At 35.7% G+C, this 13,667-nt stretch overlaps 1 protein-coding gene across 3 annotated transcripts in view; it reads left to right on the forward strand.

Annotated features, from left to right (window-relative positions):
• The window catches only part of TBC1D15 (TBC1 domain family member 15), a 66,387-nt gene that overhangs the window by 14,222 nt on the left and 38,498 nt on the right, over window positions 1-13,667 (forward strand). For all 3 annotated transcript variants that reach the window (XR_003791168.1, XM_029205926.1, XM_029205927.1), the window contains exons 2-4: window positions 7,250-7,348; window positions 7,808-7,882; window positions 12,155-12,293. Coding sequence is in view for 2 of the 3 variants with exons in the window: in XM_029205926.1 (XP_029061759.1) it covers window positions 7,250-7,348; window positions 7,808-7,882; window positions 12,155-12,293 (313 nt within the window). In the remaining variant the exon portion in view is untranslated. The remainder of the gene's footprint in view (window positions 1-7,249; window positions 7,349-7,807; window positions 7,883-12,154; window positions 12,294-13,667) is intronic.

Raw genomic sequence — 13,667 nt, forward strand, 5'->3', positions numbered from 1 at the left:
CAGGGAGACCACTGGGCATCTTCTGGGTTTTCTCTCCTTTGTCACAGCAGGGAACTCTCTCAAGACAATAATCTAGGGCAGTAGTATGACTTATCTCATTTGTTTATTTTCACTCAGCAGTAACCATCCTTCATTACCTGATGAAAACCATTGTTTGGCCTTTTTTTTTTCCCTTGCGGGAGGGTAAATCCAGTCTCTTGTTACTCCATCTTGGCTGGAAGCGTTAGCTGTTACAGGTTTTTTTTCCCGCTCTCTCTTTTTTTTTTTTTCCCTTGGCCCCACTGCGCTGTGCTGGATCTTAGTTCCCTGACTAGGGATCGAACCTGTGTCCCCTGCAGTGGAAGCACAGAGTCTTAACCACTGGACCGCCAGGGAAGTTCCTTTTCCTCTGTTTTTGGTGGGATTCTTGGCTGGAAGTGTAAGCTGTTACAGGGTTCTTTTCCTCTCCAGTTTTGGTGGGATTCATACCTCTTCTCATACCTCTTCTATATGCATCTCTTTTTTTCCCCCCCCTTCAAGATCAGGCTGACTGTTTTACCTTGTTCCACATTTGTTTCCTTTGTTGTTACAAACTTTGAGATCGTCTTTTTTCTTTCAGAGTTTTTTTTTTGGGGGGGGTGGTACGCGGGCCTCTCACTATTGTGGCGTCTCCCGTTGCGGAGCACAGGCTCTGGACGCGCAGGCTCAGCGGCCACGGCTCACGGGCCTAGCTGCTCCGCGGCACGTGGGATCTTCCCGGACCGAGGCACGAACCCGTGTCCCCTGCATCGGTAGGCGCACTTTCAACCACAGCGCCACCAGGGAAGCCCGTCTTCCAGAGTTTTTGTTAATAAATATTTCTTTCTCGTTGGTCTGTATTCTCTTCTGTACCTTCTGAGAGGTGACATAGTTAGCAAGACATTCAAGAATTTTATGAAATGCTAAGTATTTAGAGAATTCCAGTAGGTATTTGGGTAGCTGAAGGTAATCATCACATTTATAGAGTGGGTTATAGCAGTTTGTAATTTATATTAAAGTTTCTTTTTTCCCTCTTCCATTGGTAGTCTCTACAACAACAGCATTCCTTCACCTGTCCCTGCCACCACCCCCTCCCCCCACCAGTTTTTTTGGGGGGGGGCGGCAGAGACACTTATTAATAGGTTGTGCTTTTCCCTCAAATCTTCTATTTGATCTATCCTTCTCCTTCTTCTCAAGACCTGTCCTTCCATTGTTGAATTCATGTCATGATTTGCATCTGACAGTATCCCTCTGTTATCCTTGAGATATGGTTTAAATTCTGTTTAAGACTTCACATTTTGTGTTTTTTTTTTTTTTTTTTTTTTTTTGCGGTACGCGAGCCTCTCACTGTTGTGGCCTCTCCCGTTGCCGAGCACAGGCTCCGGACGCGCAGGCTCAGCGGCCATGGCTCACGGGCCCAGCCGCTCCGCGGCATGTGGGATCTTCCCGGACCGGCACACGAACCCGTGTCCCCTGCATCGGCAGGCAGACTCTCAACCACTGCGCCACCAGGGAAGCCCAACATTTTGTGTTTATCACCAGTAATTTTTAGCATTTTGGTTGTGAAACAAAACTTATATACAGAAAATCACACTTACATAACTTAATAACTCATAAGGCAAATGTCCTTGTAACCACCACGGTGGTCAAGAAATAGACCTTTGCAGGTACCCCTCTTCCCCTAAGTAACTACTATCCTAACTTTTATAGAACTTACTTTCTTTCATTTCTTTATTACTATTAGCATTTTTTTAAACACTGCTATCCTGTTTTTTTTGGTTTTTTTTTTTTTTGTCCTCCTTCTCTGTCCTCCACTTAGTATTACTAGGTACTTCTTCCAGTTTTGTTTTTCTCAGTCAGTTGCACCTTTGTCTTTCATGGTATCTGATATCTTATTTTTCCTTGAATCACGTTTGAATTTAAATTCCTTGTATCAAACACAATACTTCTTGATTTCAAAAGATTGGATATACAGGAATCATCAAAAACCAAAACAAAACAAAAAACACACCAAACCACCCAAATCCTGATTTTTGATAACAACTGTATGTTCTGTTGTGTACAGTTTTCATACTGAGCTTTCTCTGCCATATGAACGGGAAGATAAAATGAAAACACATTTTTGTTTCCATTAGAGATATACTCCAGATATGTTTTTGCCATGTAATTTGTTCCCTTGTAAAGTATCACAAATTAATAAGTTGTTAGGGTTGGAGAATTTGACATAGACCTTTAGTAATATCTCGGGTATATATGCTAGAGAATTGTTTAGACTGTTTTATGTTTACATTTAGTGCCTTTGTATCCCTAAGGTAACAATCATGGGAAGTCTTCACTGACTATACATTGTCTTGCTATTCAGGATGTTTGGTGCTGATAACTCGCAGAGTCTGGATTGTTTGCAAAAGGAGTCTCAAACAAGTTGTACATCTCTAGTAGTATAGACTTTCATTTCAGTCTTTTTCTTCTCATAGCTTTCCATTTGCCAGCTTCCTGACATTAGTTTTCATTGCCCTTGACCTCCTTGGAATATAATTTTTTTCTTGTCTGTCTTTCTGACTTACATATTATTTTCCTGTTATGCCTATGAACTCTTCGTCTCCCCTCAAATCTTAGGTAGTGGAAAGAAAGAGGCATTACTGATGCCCTTTCTTTGCTTCTTGTAGCACAGAGGACCTACTCATGTAGCTAATTGGTGACTGCTTTAGATTGGAATATGAGCACATAGGATACTGGAACAATGTTGTCAGTTCCACATATGCTAAGCCTTAAGTTGATGGCCTTTTACATTATGTACTGCTCGGGCAAATAAAACTTATCAGAGCAGACCTGAGTCTGAACCCCAAAGTAATGGGAGAACCTTGATCAAATCACTTAACTTCTTTGCATTTTTTCGCTCAATTACAAAGTGGGAGTGATATCACATATCTGACTGAGTTGTGAGGATCAAATGTGATAATGTAGAAATGCTTTGTAGAGTAATGCATTATAGAAATATTACATGGCCAGTAATAGCATTTGAACCTTTCTTTTTATTTTGCATTAGAGATTATGAACAAAACCAGAGTAAGGAAATTGGAAGCCTGTTTTACTGAAAGTATTATCTTAGATGAAATTCCTGATATCATAATTGTTCCCTGTAGCAAAATAATTTTTCATTTCAAACAAGCTTGGAGATAGCTTTTCAAGTATTAATCGTTACCATTGATAAATGTAAGAAGCAGAATGTCCTATGGAAGAATGGTACTCCTTAGGAATCAATTCACTGTAGAGTTTAGTGAAGAAATATTATCTTCATGCTATTGTTATAAGATCAAATTGTTTTTTTTGTTTGTTTTTTGTTTTTGGCCTGTGGGAATAGGGATCGAAGCCGGGCCCTGGCGGTGAAAGTGTGGAGTCCTAACCACTGGACTGCCAAGGAATTCCCTGAGATCAAATTTTTAATTGGATTTCTGTTTCTATATTTTGAGCTGTTTCAAGTAGTTGATACAATTGTATTTTATTACATACATGTATCCACAGACTGTGGTGATGAACATTTATATGCTATGAATAAAAAAATAAGTAAAATCATTCCCTATAATATTAAAATGAATTATTCAAACCAAGATGCTATAAAAGGGACTAAGCTTTTTCTGTGGAATGTTTAGGAGTTCAGATGGGGGAGAAATTAAGGATTTTTGTTGAAAGGCCAAATTGTTAAATAGTTAGCTGCTGTATTGATTTATAAATTAAAGGCATTTAAAAATTGTTTTTAGGGAATTCCCTGGCGGTCCAGTGGTTAGGACGTCTTGCTTTCACTGCTGAGGGCCTGGGTTCAGTCCCCGGTTGGGGAACTGAGATCCTGCAAGCTGCGTGGTGCAGCGTAAAAAAAAAAAAAATGTTTTTAGTCCTTTAAGCAGCATTATTTTGTACATCTAAGCAATTTCAGAAACCACTTTCCTCTAAGGAAGCCATGTAGAATTTTTCTGGTAGTTTCCTGAGACAGTTGAGATTTAATGGGTGAAGATGCCAGGAAATACGAAATCCACTCCTTCCTTTGATGTAAAGTCACTGAACAGGTCTGTGTCTCAGTTTATTTTTCTGTAAAATGGACATAGAGGTAATGAGATCTATTCTGACTCATTCAGTTTGGCTGTGAGGATTTAATGAAATCAGAGTGCTTTGAAAACAAAGTGCTATTCAGTTAAAACTTATTATCTTATATTTGAAATAAATTATGTACTAATACAGATAGTGTGTGTGTGTGTGTGTGTGTGTGTGTGTGTGTGTATGTACCTGTGCGCCTTTAAGTCTTATAAGACTTCATAAGGTTTAGTAGCACATGAAGGTAAATTTACAGATTTTATTCCTTTTGCAGAATTAATTTGTATTGAGCGGGTAATATCTCAAGGGTGTAATATTGTAAGAGCATGTAATATCACACTCTTCAAATCAAAAAGCTGAACATGACCGCTTTCTAAAGACAGTACAAGTCTGGGTTTGGGATTGTGGAATTTTGGGCATGTAATTTGTCCCTCAAAAAGTGCTAAAAAGTTAAGAACACAGAACGTGAGATGAGTGCAGTTTTGACTTTTTGTGAGGTACCTGGTACTTTAACACTTTTTAAGATATTTTCCCACCTAACTTACTTCGGAAGCTCAACTTTTTCTTAAATGAAAAAGAGAATAAGGCAACACTTCATTAACATATGTATGGGGAAGGAAGAGCTGCTTAATGTGCTTCAGTTACCCGAAGTATTTCATTTTCTTTAGGGTTCATTTATTTCATAGACTCTGGAATCTCTTTAGTATTAATAGTACCACAGAATCTTTGATTGTACTATTAATGATACCAAGCTTTTCTTGGCAAATGAGTGTCCCTTTTTCAGCTATAGAGCTCTTGATTGTTCTGATAGCTGAGTATTAGGTGACAATATGCTAAAGTGAAGTTTCTGGATATCTTTTGTCAAAAAAGCTTGAGATTTTAAGGGATTTTATTTTTCCCATAGCCTTTTCATACTTCTGTTTTGTGGCCCCTGTTTTATACATTGATAAACGAAAGTCCAGAAAGGTTATAGTTTATACTTCTGGAATTCCCTCTTTTTACTTTACTCATTAAAATTAATTTTTAATTATTGAAGTAATATATAACTATATATTTATACTTTGAAATTTTCAAATAAGTTCAGCATTAACATAGAAAGTTACAGTTCCTCTTTCAACCTTTCCCCATCCCATTATCTTTTTCAGAAGTAGCCTTTGTTAACATTAAAGTGTGTCCTTCCAGAGCTTGTTCTCTGTATTTTACACAGATATAGAGAAACTTTTAAAAGTATAAGTGTCATCATATTATGTATAATTGGAAGGTTTTTCCATATATGTCTGTCTGTTTAATCTACCTCTTAACTTCTGAATAGTATTCTCCATAGAATGAATATCACAGAATATATTTTATAATTTTCCTCTTTGTGGTCATTTAGATTCATACCTTCCATTTCCTCCTTTCCTACTCTACCACCCACCATGTTATAAATAATACTATTGTGAATATTCGTATGCATATCTTTGTGCACATGAGTGAATAAATCTGATTTTTCATTTCTATACAAACAGTATAGAATTGTTTCTCACCACTCCCCAACTCATGCTGTCCCCAGTCTTTGCCTTCTGCTTAATGCTAGTCTTGTGTTTAACAACTATTTCATTGAAGGCCATCTTGGGTTTTTGAGATCAAAACTTCTCTGGTGATCTTGATTACTGGAAGGACTCTTTCTTGACATGATGTAAGTCTATATCACAAGTGATTAACATAACAGGAGAGGCAGTAAAAGTAATGTGGGAGCTTTGTAGTGCAGTGGCTAAGAGAACAGTTCTCTGGTGTCAGACTGCCCAGGTTTCATACTCCACACCACCCCTTACCATTTGTATCGTTCTCTTTCAATTTTCTTGTTTACACAGATGGGCTCCTCATCCTAATGATGTAGTTATAATGATATAGTTATAGAACCTATGGTCTTGGGTTATTGTAAGGATTAAACTATAACGTGGAATTCTTAGTGCATAGGTGTTCCACAAATGTCAACTGGGGGGCGATAGTGATGGCCTGTGTTGCTTGTCCTGCGTTCTTGGTCCCCATGCTATTCTGAATAGAGATGTGATTGTGTTAATAAAAGGTTTACATAAATAGAAAGTACACTGTATTCCAAACTTATGTCAAAATTACATAAGTTTGTAATGTCTGGAAGTGACTACTTTATTTCCCTTTTACTTATTTTCATAATGAAAAAAATTTTTTAATAGTTTGAAATTGGTCCCAGGAGTAGAATCCTTTTTTTTAAATGTTTATTGTATATGTTACAAATATTTCTTCCCCATTTGTTCCATATATATATATATGTAAATATATATATTTGTTGTTGTTGTTTTATCCTTTGACCGCGCCACACAGCATGTGGGATCCTAGTTCCCCAACCAGGGATTGAACCTGTGCCCTCTGTGTTGGCAGCGTGGAGTCTTAACCACTGGACCACCAGGGAAGCTCCCTAGAATCTTAATATGTAACATTATGCCTTTAGAGCATAAGGCTTAACTTTATAAACGTTTCCGTTTACTCAGGAATTTACTTAAGTCTCCCTGTATTCCCATAGGACACTGTTCAGGGGCCATGTCTTAGTCATATTCTTATACCTACAGTCTTACATGCTTTTACATATAGAAGCACTCAGTGTTTGTGAGCTTGAACTAGTTTAAACTAGTTTTTCCAAGAAGTCCTCATCATTACTTTTTAATAGTCCCATCTTATTTTCTATGCCACTGTGCTACAAAAGCACACCAAAATAAACTTATGTGCTGTTATGAAATAGTTAGAAATCATTAATTTTTCATTATATTTCATCTGTTCTTATTTTTGGATATTTTCAGTTTGAACCCAATACTTTGCTTAATGTTTGTTAAAAATATATGTTAAGTGGAATTTGCGTATAGGGTCACATAACAATTAGCCTGACATCTTTGTTTAAGGAGAAGATCAAAATCATGATTATCACTAAACCAAAAAACTTGCATGCATAACAAAGCAAATATCCTTCTAGTTTATCTTTGTTTGAAGTGCTTTTAAGTCTGAGTAGTATTTTTAAGATAATACATTTTTATATGAAATAACCAGAAACTTGGTTCAGGCATTATGGGAAAACATCTCTTAAGTTTTTTTAAAACGTTGAAATAGTATTGAATAAAAATGGTGTGATTTAATCTTATTTTTGCCATTCCAGATTATATATGAACAGGAAGGGGTGTATATTCATTCATCTTTTGGAAAGACCAGTGACCAAGACAGCTTGATTTCAGGAATATTACGTGTTTTAGAAAAGGTATGTTTCTAGTAAAAGACTTCATTTAATAATTGTTTATGTTTAAATAAAATATAATTTTTATTTGTTTAAATAATTTAATAATTAATAATTGGGGCATTATCAGCAGGCTTGAATTTCACATGTAAGATAAAATTATGTAATTGAGCAATGGTTGTAAATTTAACATGGAAGTGATGTTAGAAATAAAATGCTTTAGATAAGCCAGTAAAATGGTATGGAATATTTTAAAACTTATGTAAAAGTTGCAGTAATATAATTTTTTTATAATGAAAGGCAGAGTTTAGAAATCTATATACATTGTTGTCAAATAGTGGTTTACATATGATATTCCATATTTAACGTGCTGATAAATTTAAGGGGTTAAAAATTTCATTTTAAGCTCAGGGAATTAAGTATAGGTGACAAAGTATAAGATATTGCTGAATAGTAAATATGGTTAATAATTTCTTTCTCTAGGATGCTGAAGTAATAGTGGACTGGAGACCATTGGATGACGCATTAGATTCTTCTAGTATTCTGTATGCTGGAAAGGTATTTAAGAAAAAAATGCATGACTGAAGGAATGCCATTTTTTTTAAATAAAAGCTTTATTGAGATATAATTCATATACCATAAAATTCACTCTTCTAGAGTATATAATTCAGTGTTTTTAGTATGTTTACAGAGTTGTGCAACCATCACCAATATCTAACTTTTGAACATTTCCATTACTTCCAGAAAAGAAACTGTACCTCTTAGCAGTCACCCCTCATTCCCACTTAACTCCAGTCCTCTGCACCCATTAATTTACTGCCTGTCTCTGAGGATTTGTCTGTTGTGGACATTTTATCTATGGAATCATATAATATGTAGTCTTTTGTGACTGGCTTCTTTCACTTAGCATAATGTTTTCAAGGTTCATCCATGTTGTAGCACCTGTCAGTACTTTGTTTCTTTCCTTTTTTTCTGAGTAATATTGCATTTATGGATATGTACCACATTTTGTTTATTCATTCATCGGTTGATGGACATTTAGGTTGTTTTCATTTTTAGGCTTATGTAAATAATGCTGCTGTGAACGTTCATACTCAAGTTTCTGTGTGGATACATTTTTCCTTGAAAACCCAGGAATGGAATAGTTGGATTAACTTATGTTTAACGTTTGTATCGTGTTGACATCTCACTATGGAAGGTAGAGATTTAGCTCTATCTTATCTCTAATTCACCTTGAAACTATGGCCCAGTTGTCCACATTTCTTCTCAAAATATTTAATCACATAGATGATCTTCCAATGTCATCTTCTTAGAAACTTTTCTTCCAGAGCCTTCTTACAAGTTCCTTCTGAACTGGTTGCTCTTTTGGCTTGCTGTGCAGCAATTATCCTGGGGATTCTTTTTGCCTCTTTCCCATATTTTAATCCCCATTTCCTGTATCCTCTGCTATCTTATATTTTGGTTTACTCCCTAGTTTTGGTGCATCTCCAGTGCTTCCTGAGAAAAAGGGTGTATGAGAGCAAAAACATTTCTGTTTTCAGACTTTTCTATCCTTATTCTGAATTGATAGCTGGCTGGCATAGAATTACAGTTTGAAAATAATTTTCCCCTCGTAGTTTTGAAAGTTATTGTCTCAGGTTTGACTAATTTCCTTTATTGATGTTAAGTCTGCTGCATTCTAATTCCTGATCCTTGCTATGTTTTTTTCCTCTTTAGAAGCTTTTAGAATTGCCTTTTTGTTTCTAGTGTTGTAGATGTTCTGGAAATGTTGTGCCCTTGTGGTCTTTTTTATCCACTGTGTTGGGCGCTTGATAGGCTTTTTTTTAACGTGAAAACTTGTATCCTTTAGTTTTTAGGAAATATTCTTGAATTATTTTAGTGATGATTTCTTCTTCATCTCCATTTTCTATTTTCTTTCTTTCTGGAACTCTACATGCTTTGGACTGGTCCTGTAATATTTTAATACTTTACTATTTTCTAATTCTTTGTGTATGTGTGTATTATTTTCTAGGAAATTTCTTCAGTTTTATCTTCCAGTTCTTCTATTGCCTTTTTCATTTTTGCTGTTTTTTAGATTTCTAATACATTTTGTTATGTGTCCCCTTTCCCCTCTTTTAAAAAATAGCATCCTGTTCTTCATGGATGTACTATTCTTCCTTATTTCTGAGGAGTTGAAGGATAGTTTTTTAGATGTTTTCATCTCTGTATATAGTCCACCTCCTCTAATTGACTTTTTTTTTTTTCGTGTTTCATTTGGACTTTATCTTTTATGTAAACACTTGCCTTTGACATTTGGTGATCTTTGTATTGTGGTGCTCATATTTAACAGCAAACACAAAAAACTGATTATACTCTCTCTATGTATGGGTAGGTTTGTTAATAGTTGGGACTTAGGGTGACTTGGCTAGGCTGTTTTCCTTGGGGAATCCCCGATATTGAAACCTGGGTCTTTTTTTGTGGGCTAGTCATTTGTCAGAGAAGAATCTACAGATTCCTGCCTGGAGAGGGAAAGCTGGATTCCACTGTTCTGGGAACTGAGTGGAGGAAGAGAGCTGGGAGTCTTGCCAACTTATTATATAGATGAACTTTCAGTTAATTCTCCTGTTTTCAGTGTATTATCTCTTTGCTCAGTGTCCCTGGTTTCTCCTAATCCACAGATAATCTGTTTTACCTTTTACAATGAATAAACCTTCAGTCTTCTCGACTTTTGTTAGTAGTCCTGTTTTCAGCTTAACCTTTATCCCAGTTTCCAGAAGTACCTGATTTACTAGTTCCAAGCCTTTGTGTGGGTGGGGTTCTGTAAATGCTGCTTCGCTTTCCCTACTTTTGATGGGAAAGTTGGTAGTGATGGTGGTAAGGGTTGCATTTTTTTAAATTGGGCAAACGAGGAGGGCTCCCTGAAAAATGACATCAGAGGAAGGACTTGGAGGAAAAAACACTACACTTTATAACTTCATTCATTCAGCTTTTCCCCCTATTCTTCAGTCTGTTTCTATTTCTTATTAATTTCTTTTGTTTATAATATATTCCTGTTCCTATAAATCTTCCTTTTTCCTTTTTTTTTTTTTTTTTTTTTTTGCGGTACGTGGACCTCTCACTGTTGTGGCCTCTCCCGTTGCGGAGCACAGGCTCCGGACGCGCAGGCTCAGCGGCCATGGCTCACGGGACCAGCAGCTCCATGGCATGTGGGATCTTCCCGGACCGGGGCACGAGCCCGCGTCCCCTGCATCGGCAGGCGGACTCTCAACCACTGTGCCACCAGGGAAGCCCCCTTTTTCCATTTTTAAAAAGAAATCACACTAGCAATACACGAATACATTCTTGTTGTAAAAATTCAAATAATAGAAAGTTGAAGTCCTGCTTGACTAGAACCCTGTCCCTAATCTGTCCCTGTTTAATGTATATCTTTCCAGACTTTTATTGGTACACATTTCCTATCATATCTATCTATCCATCCATCCATCCATCCATTCATTCATTCATCCCTGGTTTTCTCTAGTGTGTTTCTAATTACATATGTTCCATGTAGTTGTTATACTGCATACATTGTTTCTTAACTTCGTTTTATTTACTATTACATATTGAACATATATACACATGAACAGATATCAGTCTTTAAACTTCTGCCTAGCATTTTATTGGCTACCTGCTAGTTTATTTACTTATTCCTTCATTGATGGATGATAAGATATATTCAGCTTTTCACTTTTACAAACAATTCTGTGATGAAAATTCTTGTATCTGCCTCTTTGTATACATGTGTATTTCTCTAAAGTAGATGAGAAGAGAGTTATTGTGAAACACATGCATATTTTGAATTTTAATAAATATGACTCAATTATACATTTGAGTCAGTACTAATTAGCACTGTCATCAACAGTGTGAGATACAGCATTTCCTCACACTGTCTTCCATATTTTTATTTTTTAATTGAATGGGCCAGAAAAATTTAAATTCATCTTTACTTGCTTTTCTTGGATTGTTTCTGAAGTTGGACATCTTCCTTTGTTTGTCACTTCATATTTCTTCTTTGATTTGCTTGTTCATACCATTTCCTTATTTTTCTCTTTTGATGTTTGTTGATTTCTCAGTACATTGGTAGGAGTTGTTTTTGTATTCTGGATGTTTTTCTGTCATCTCCCATATGTTTTGGAAACATTTTCACACAGTTTTGCTCATCTTTAACTTCTGTGTGGTATCTTTTGTTGAATAGAAGTTAAACTTTTTGATTTAGATTATTAACATAGCATTTTAGACTTTTGGTTTTATTCTCTTTTAAAATAGAAAGTTCTTTAGAACTGAACATGTAGATATGGTATTTGTAGCTTTTAGCTAATTTTGATTAAGAGACATGTGCAACCAATGGTGGTTTAAATAAGTAACCACCATTGGGTATGTTCCTCAAATAACCAGAAGCCTGGAGGTTTGGAGCTATTTGCAGTGATTAATCATAAAGATTAATCATAATCTTTATGATTATAAGGTGGCTATTATGTTTTTAGGCAGCATAGCTGCATCAAAAGCAGGAAATAGGGAAAAAGGGATGGAGCTTTTATTAGGAAAGCAAAAGCATTTCCAAGGCCCTACTGTTGACTTATGCTTATATTTCATTGGCAACCCTAACCGCAGGAGAATCTGGACAAGGTTTTCTTGTCTTTTTGGTCAGCTGAGCAAGGGAGAAAAGGATAGGAAATAGTGTTCGGCTTTCCCACCAGAGTTATCTGCCACAGCCTACAAACTTAATTTATATAGAAGCTGAGAAGACATTATTGATTGAAATGAAATTCTAGTCTTAGTCCCTAAATATCTTATATGTTATAATTATTTTAGGACTCCAGTTCAGTCGTGGAATGGACCCAGGCCCCAAAAGAAAGAGCTCATCGAGGACTGGAACATCTGAACAGTTACGAAGCAGAGTGGGACATGGTTAATACAATTTCATTTAAAAAGAAACCACATACCAATGGAGGTATGAATTAAATCGTTTGAAATCTTAAACTGATTTGCTACTATATAATATAAACAAAAGTGCAAAGAAAATCCTTTAATGTTTCTTAGAAGAAGGATGAGTTGGTGCTTTGATTAATATGTATGTTTCCCATTTTATTTATATTCCTTTTTCATCTTTTTGTTGGTTGTGACCGCATAAAAAGGCTTTAAAAATATTTGTTCTGTTTTGTAGTTATTAATGGCAGAAAATAGAAACACTTAAAAAAATTGCTTTGGCTATCTCTCATGCACATTTTTCTTAATCCAGTAGAATAAAAAAAAAAAAATCATGTTATTTCATCCTAAAGCACCAGGGGGAGATGAAGTATGCCACTAAACCATGCCGTTCTAATTTCAGTGTTTACTGGTATCTTCACAGCTCATTGCAACTCCCCTTTGTATATGTTCCGCATCTGTTCTCCTTTATATATACATTAAATTTATGTTTGCTGTGTGGTGACTACCTACATGTAGATGACAGAAAAGAGCCAACCTAGCAATCTGATAGAACATGTATACTACCCCAGATATGATCTAGCTAGCCCACCTGTGATGTGGCCCACCTATTTGTGATCTCTTTAAAAAATATTAAACACTGTATAGAGTTAAAATTTTTTTCTATTGATTTCTTTGTGTTTTATAACTAATAGGATATTTTATCTTTCAGTGATTTTGATCTCAGTTTAGGATTTATCCGCATTTACCAGATTCAAAAAGTCTAGCCTAAATTGACTAGAATATGTATTGCTACGTTTATATAGCATTGTTACTAAGTAAAATTGATTTTCATGTATGGCCTGGGGAATCATTCTCATACAGTAGTTATACTTTGTACTGTATCATTTCTTGGGAACAGTGGCAATTAAGAAATAGTAAGTCACAGACTTTCAATAACAGCCAGCTCATGCATATATGTCTTTTTTTTGTTGTTTTGCATTCCCATTCTAGGGAAGGTTCTTAACCAGAACAATGCAGAAATGTTAAGGAAGGATAAAACCACAGGATTTTAGTATATTTAACATGTGAGGGATTTTTAACTTCTCTAGACTGGATCTTCAGGATTGGTTTATGTGAATTGCTATTTTTTGTTTGCCTAATATTGTTAAATCCTTGAAAATGAAAAAGGTTACAGAAATGAGCAAAAGGAGTGAGTTTTCAAAATTTCATAAAAGAAGCATTACATGTTTGAGAAAAGCATAATCTGACAATAAAGGTCTTTTTAGATTAATGGTTTTTAACTGGCTGCACATTGAAATCACATGGGGAAGTTAGGCTTTTGAAAAAAGTACCAGTGCCTGGGTTTCATCCAGCAAATTAAATCATACTCTGGAGATGGAGCCTGGGCATCCCTATT

Source organism: Monodon monoceros, unplaced genomic scaffold, assembly GCF_005190385.1.
Source record: "Monodon monoceros isolate NGI ecotype Baffin Bay Population unplaced genomic scaffold, NGI_Narwhal_1 Super_Scaffold_6, whole genome shotgun sequence".
Taxonomy (NCBI): domain Eukaryota; kingdom Metazoa; phylum Chordata; class Mammalia; order Artiodactyla; family Monodontidae; genus Monodon; species Monodon monoceros.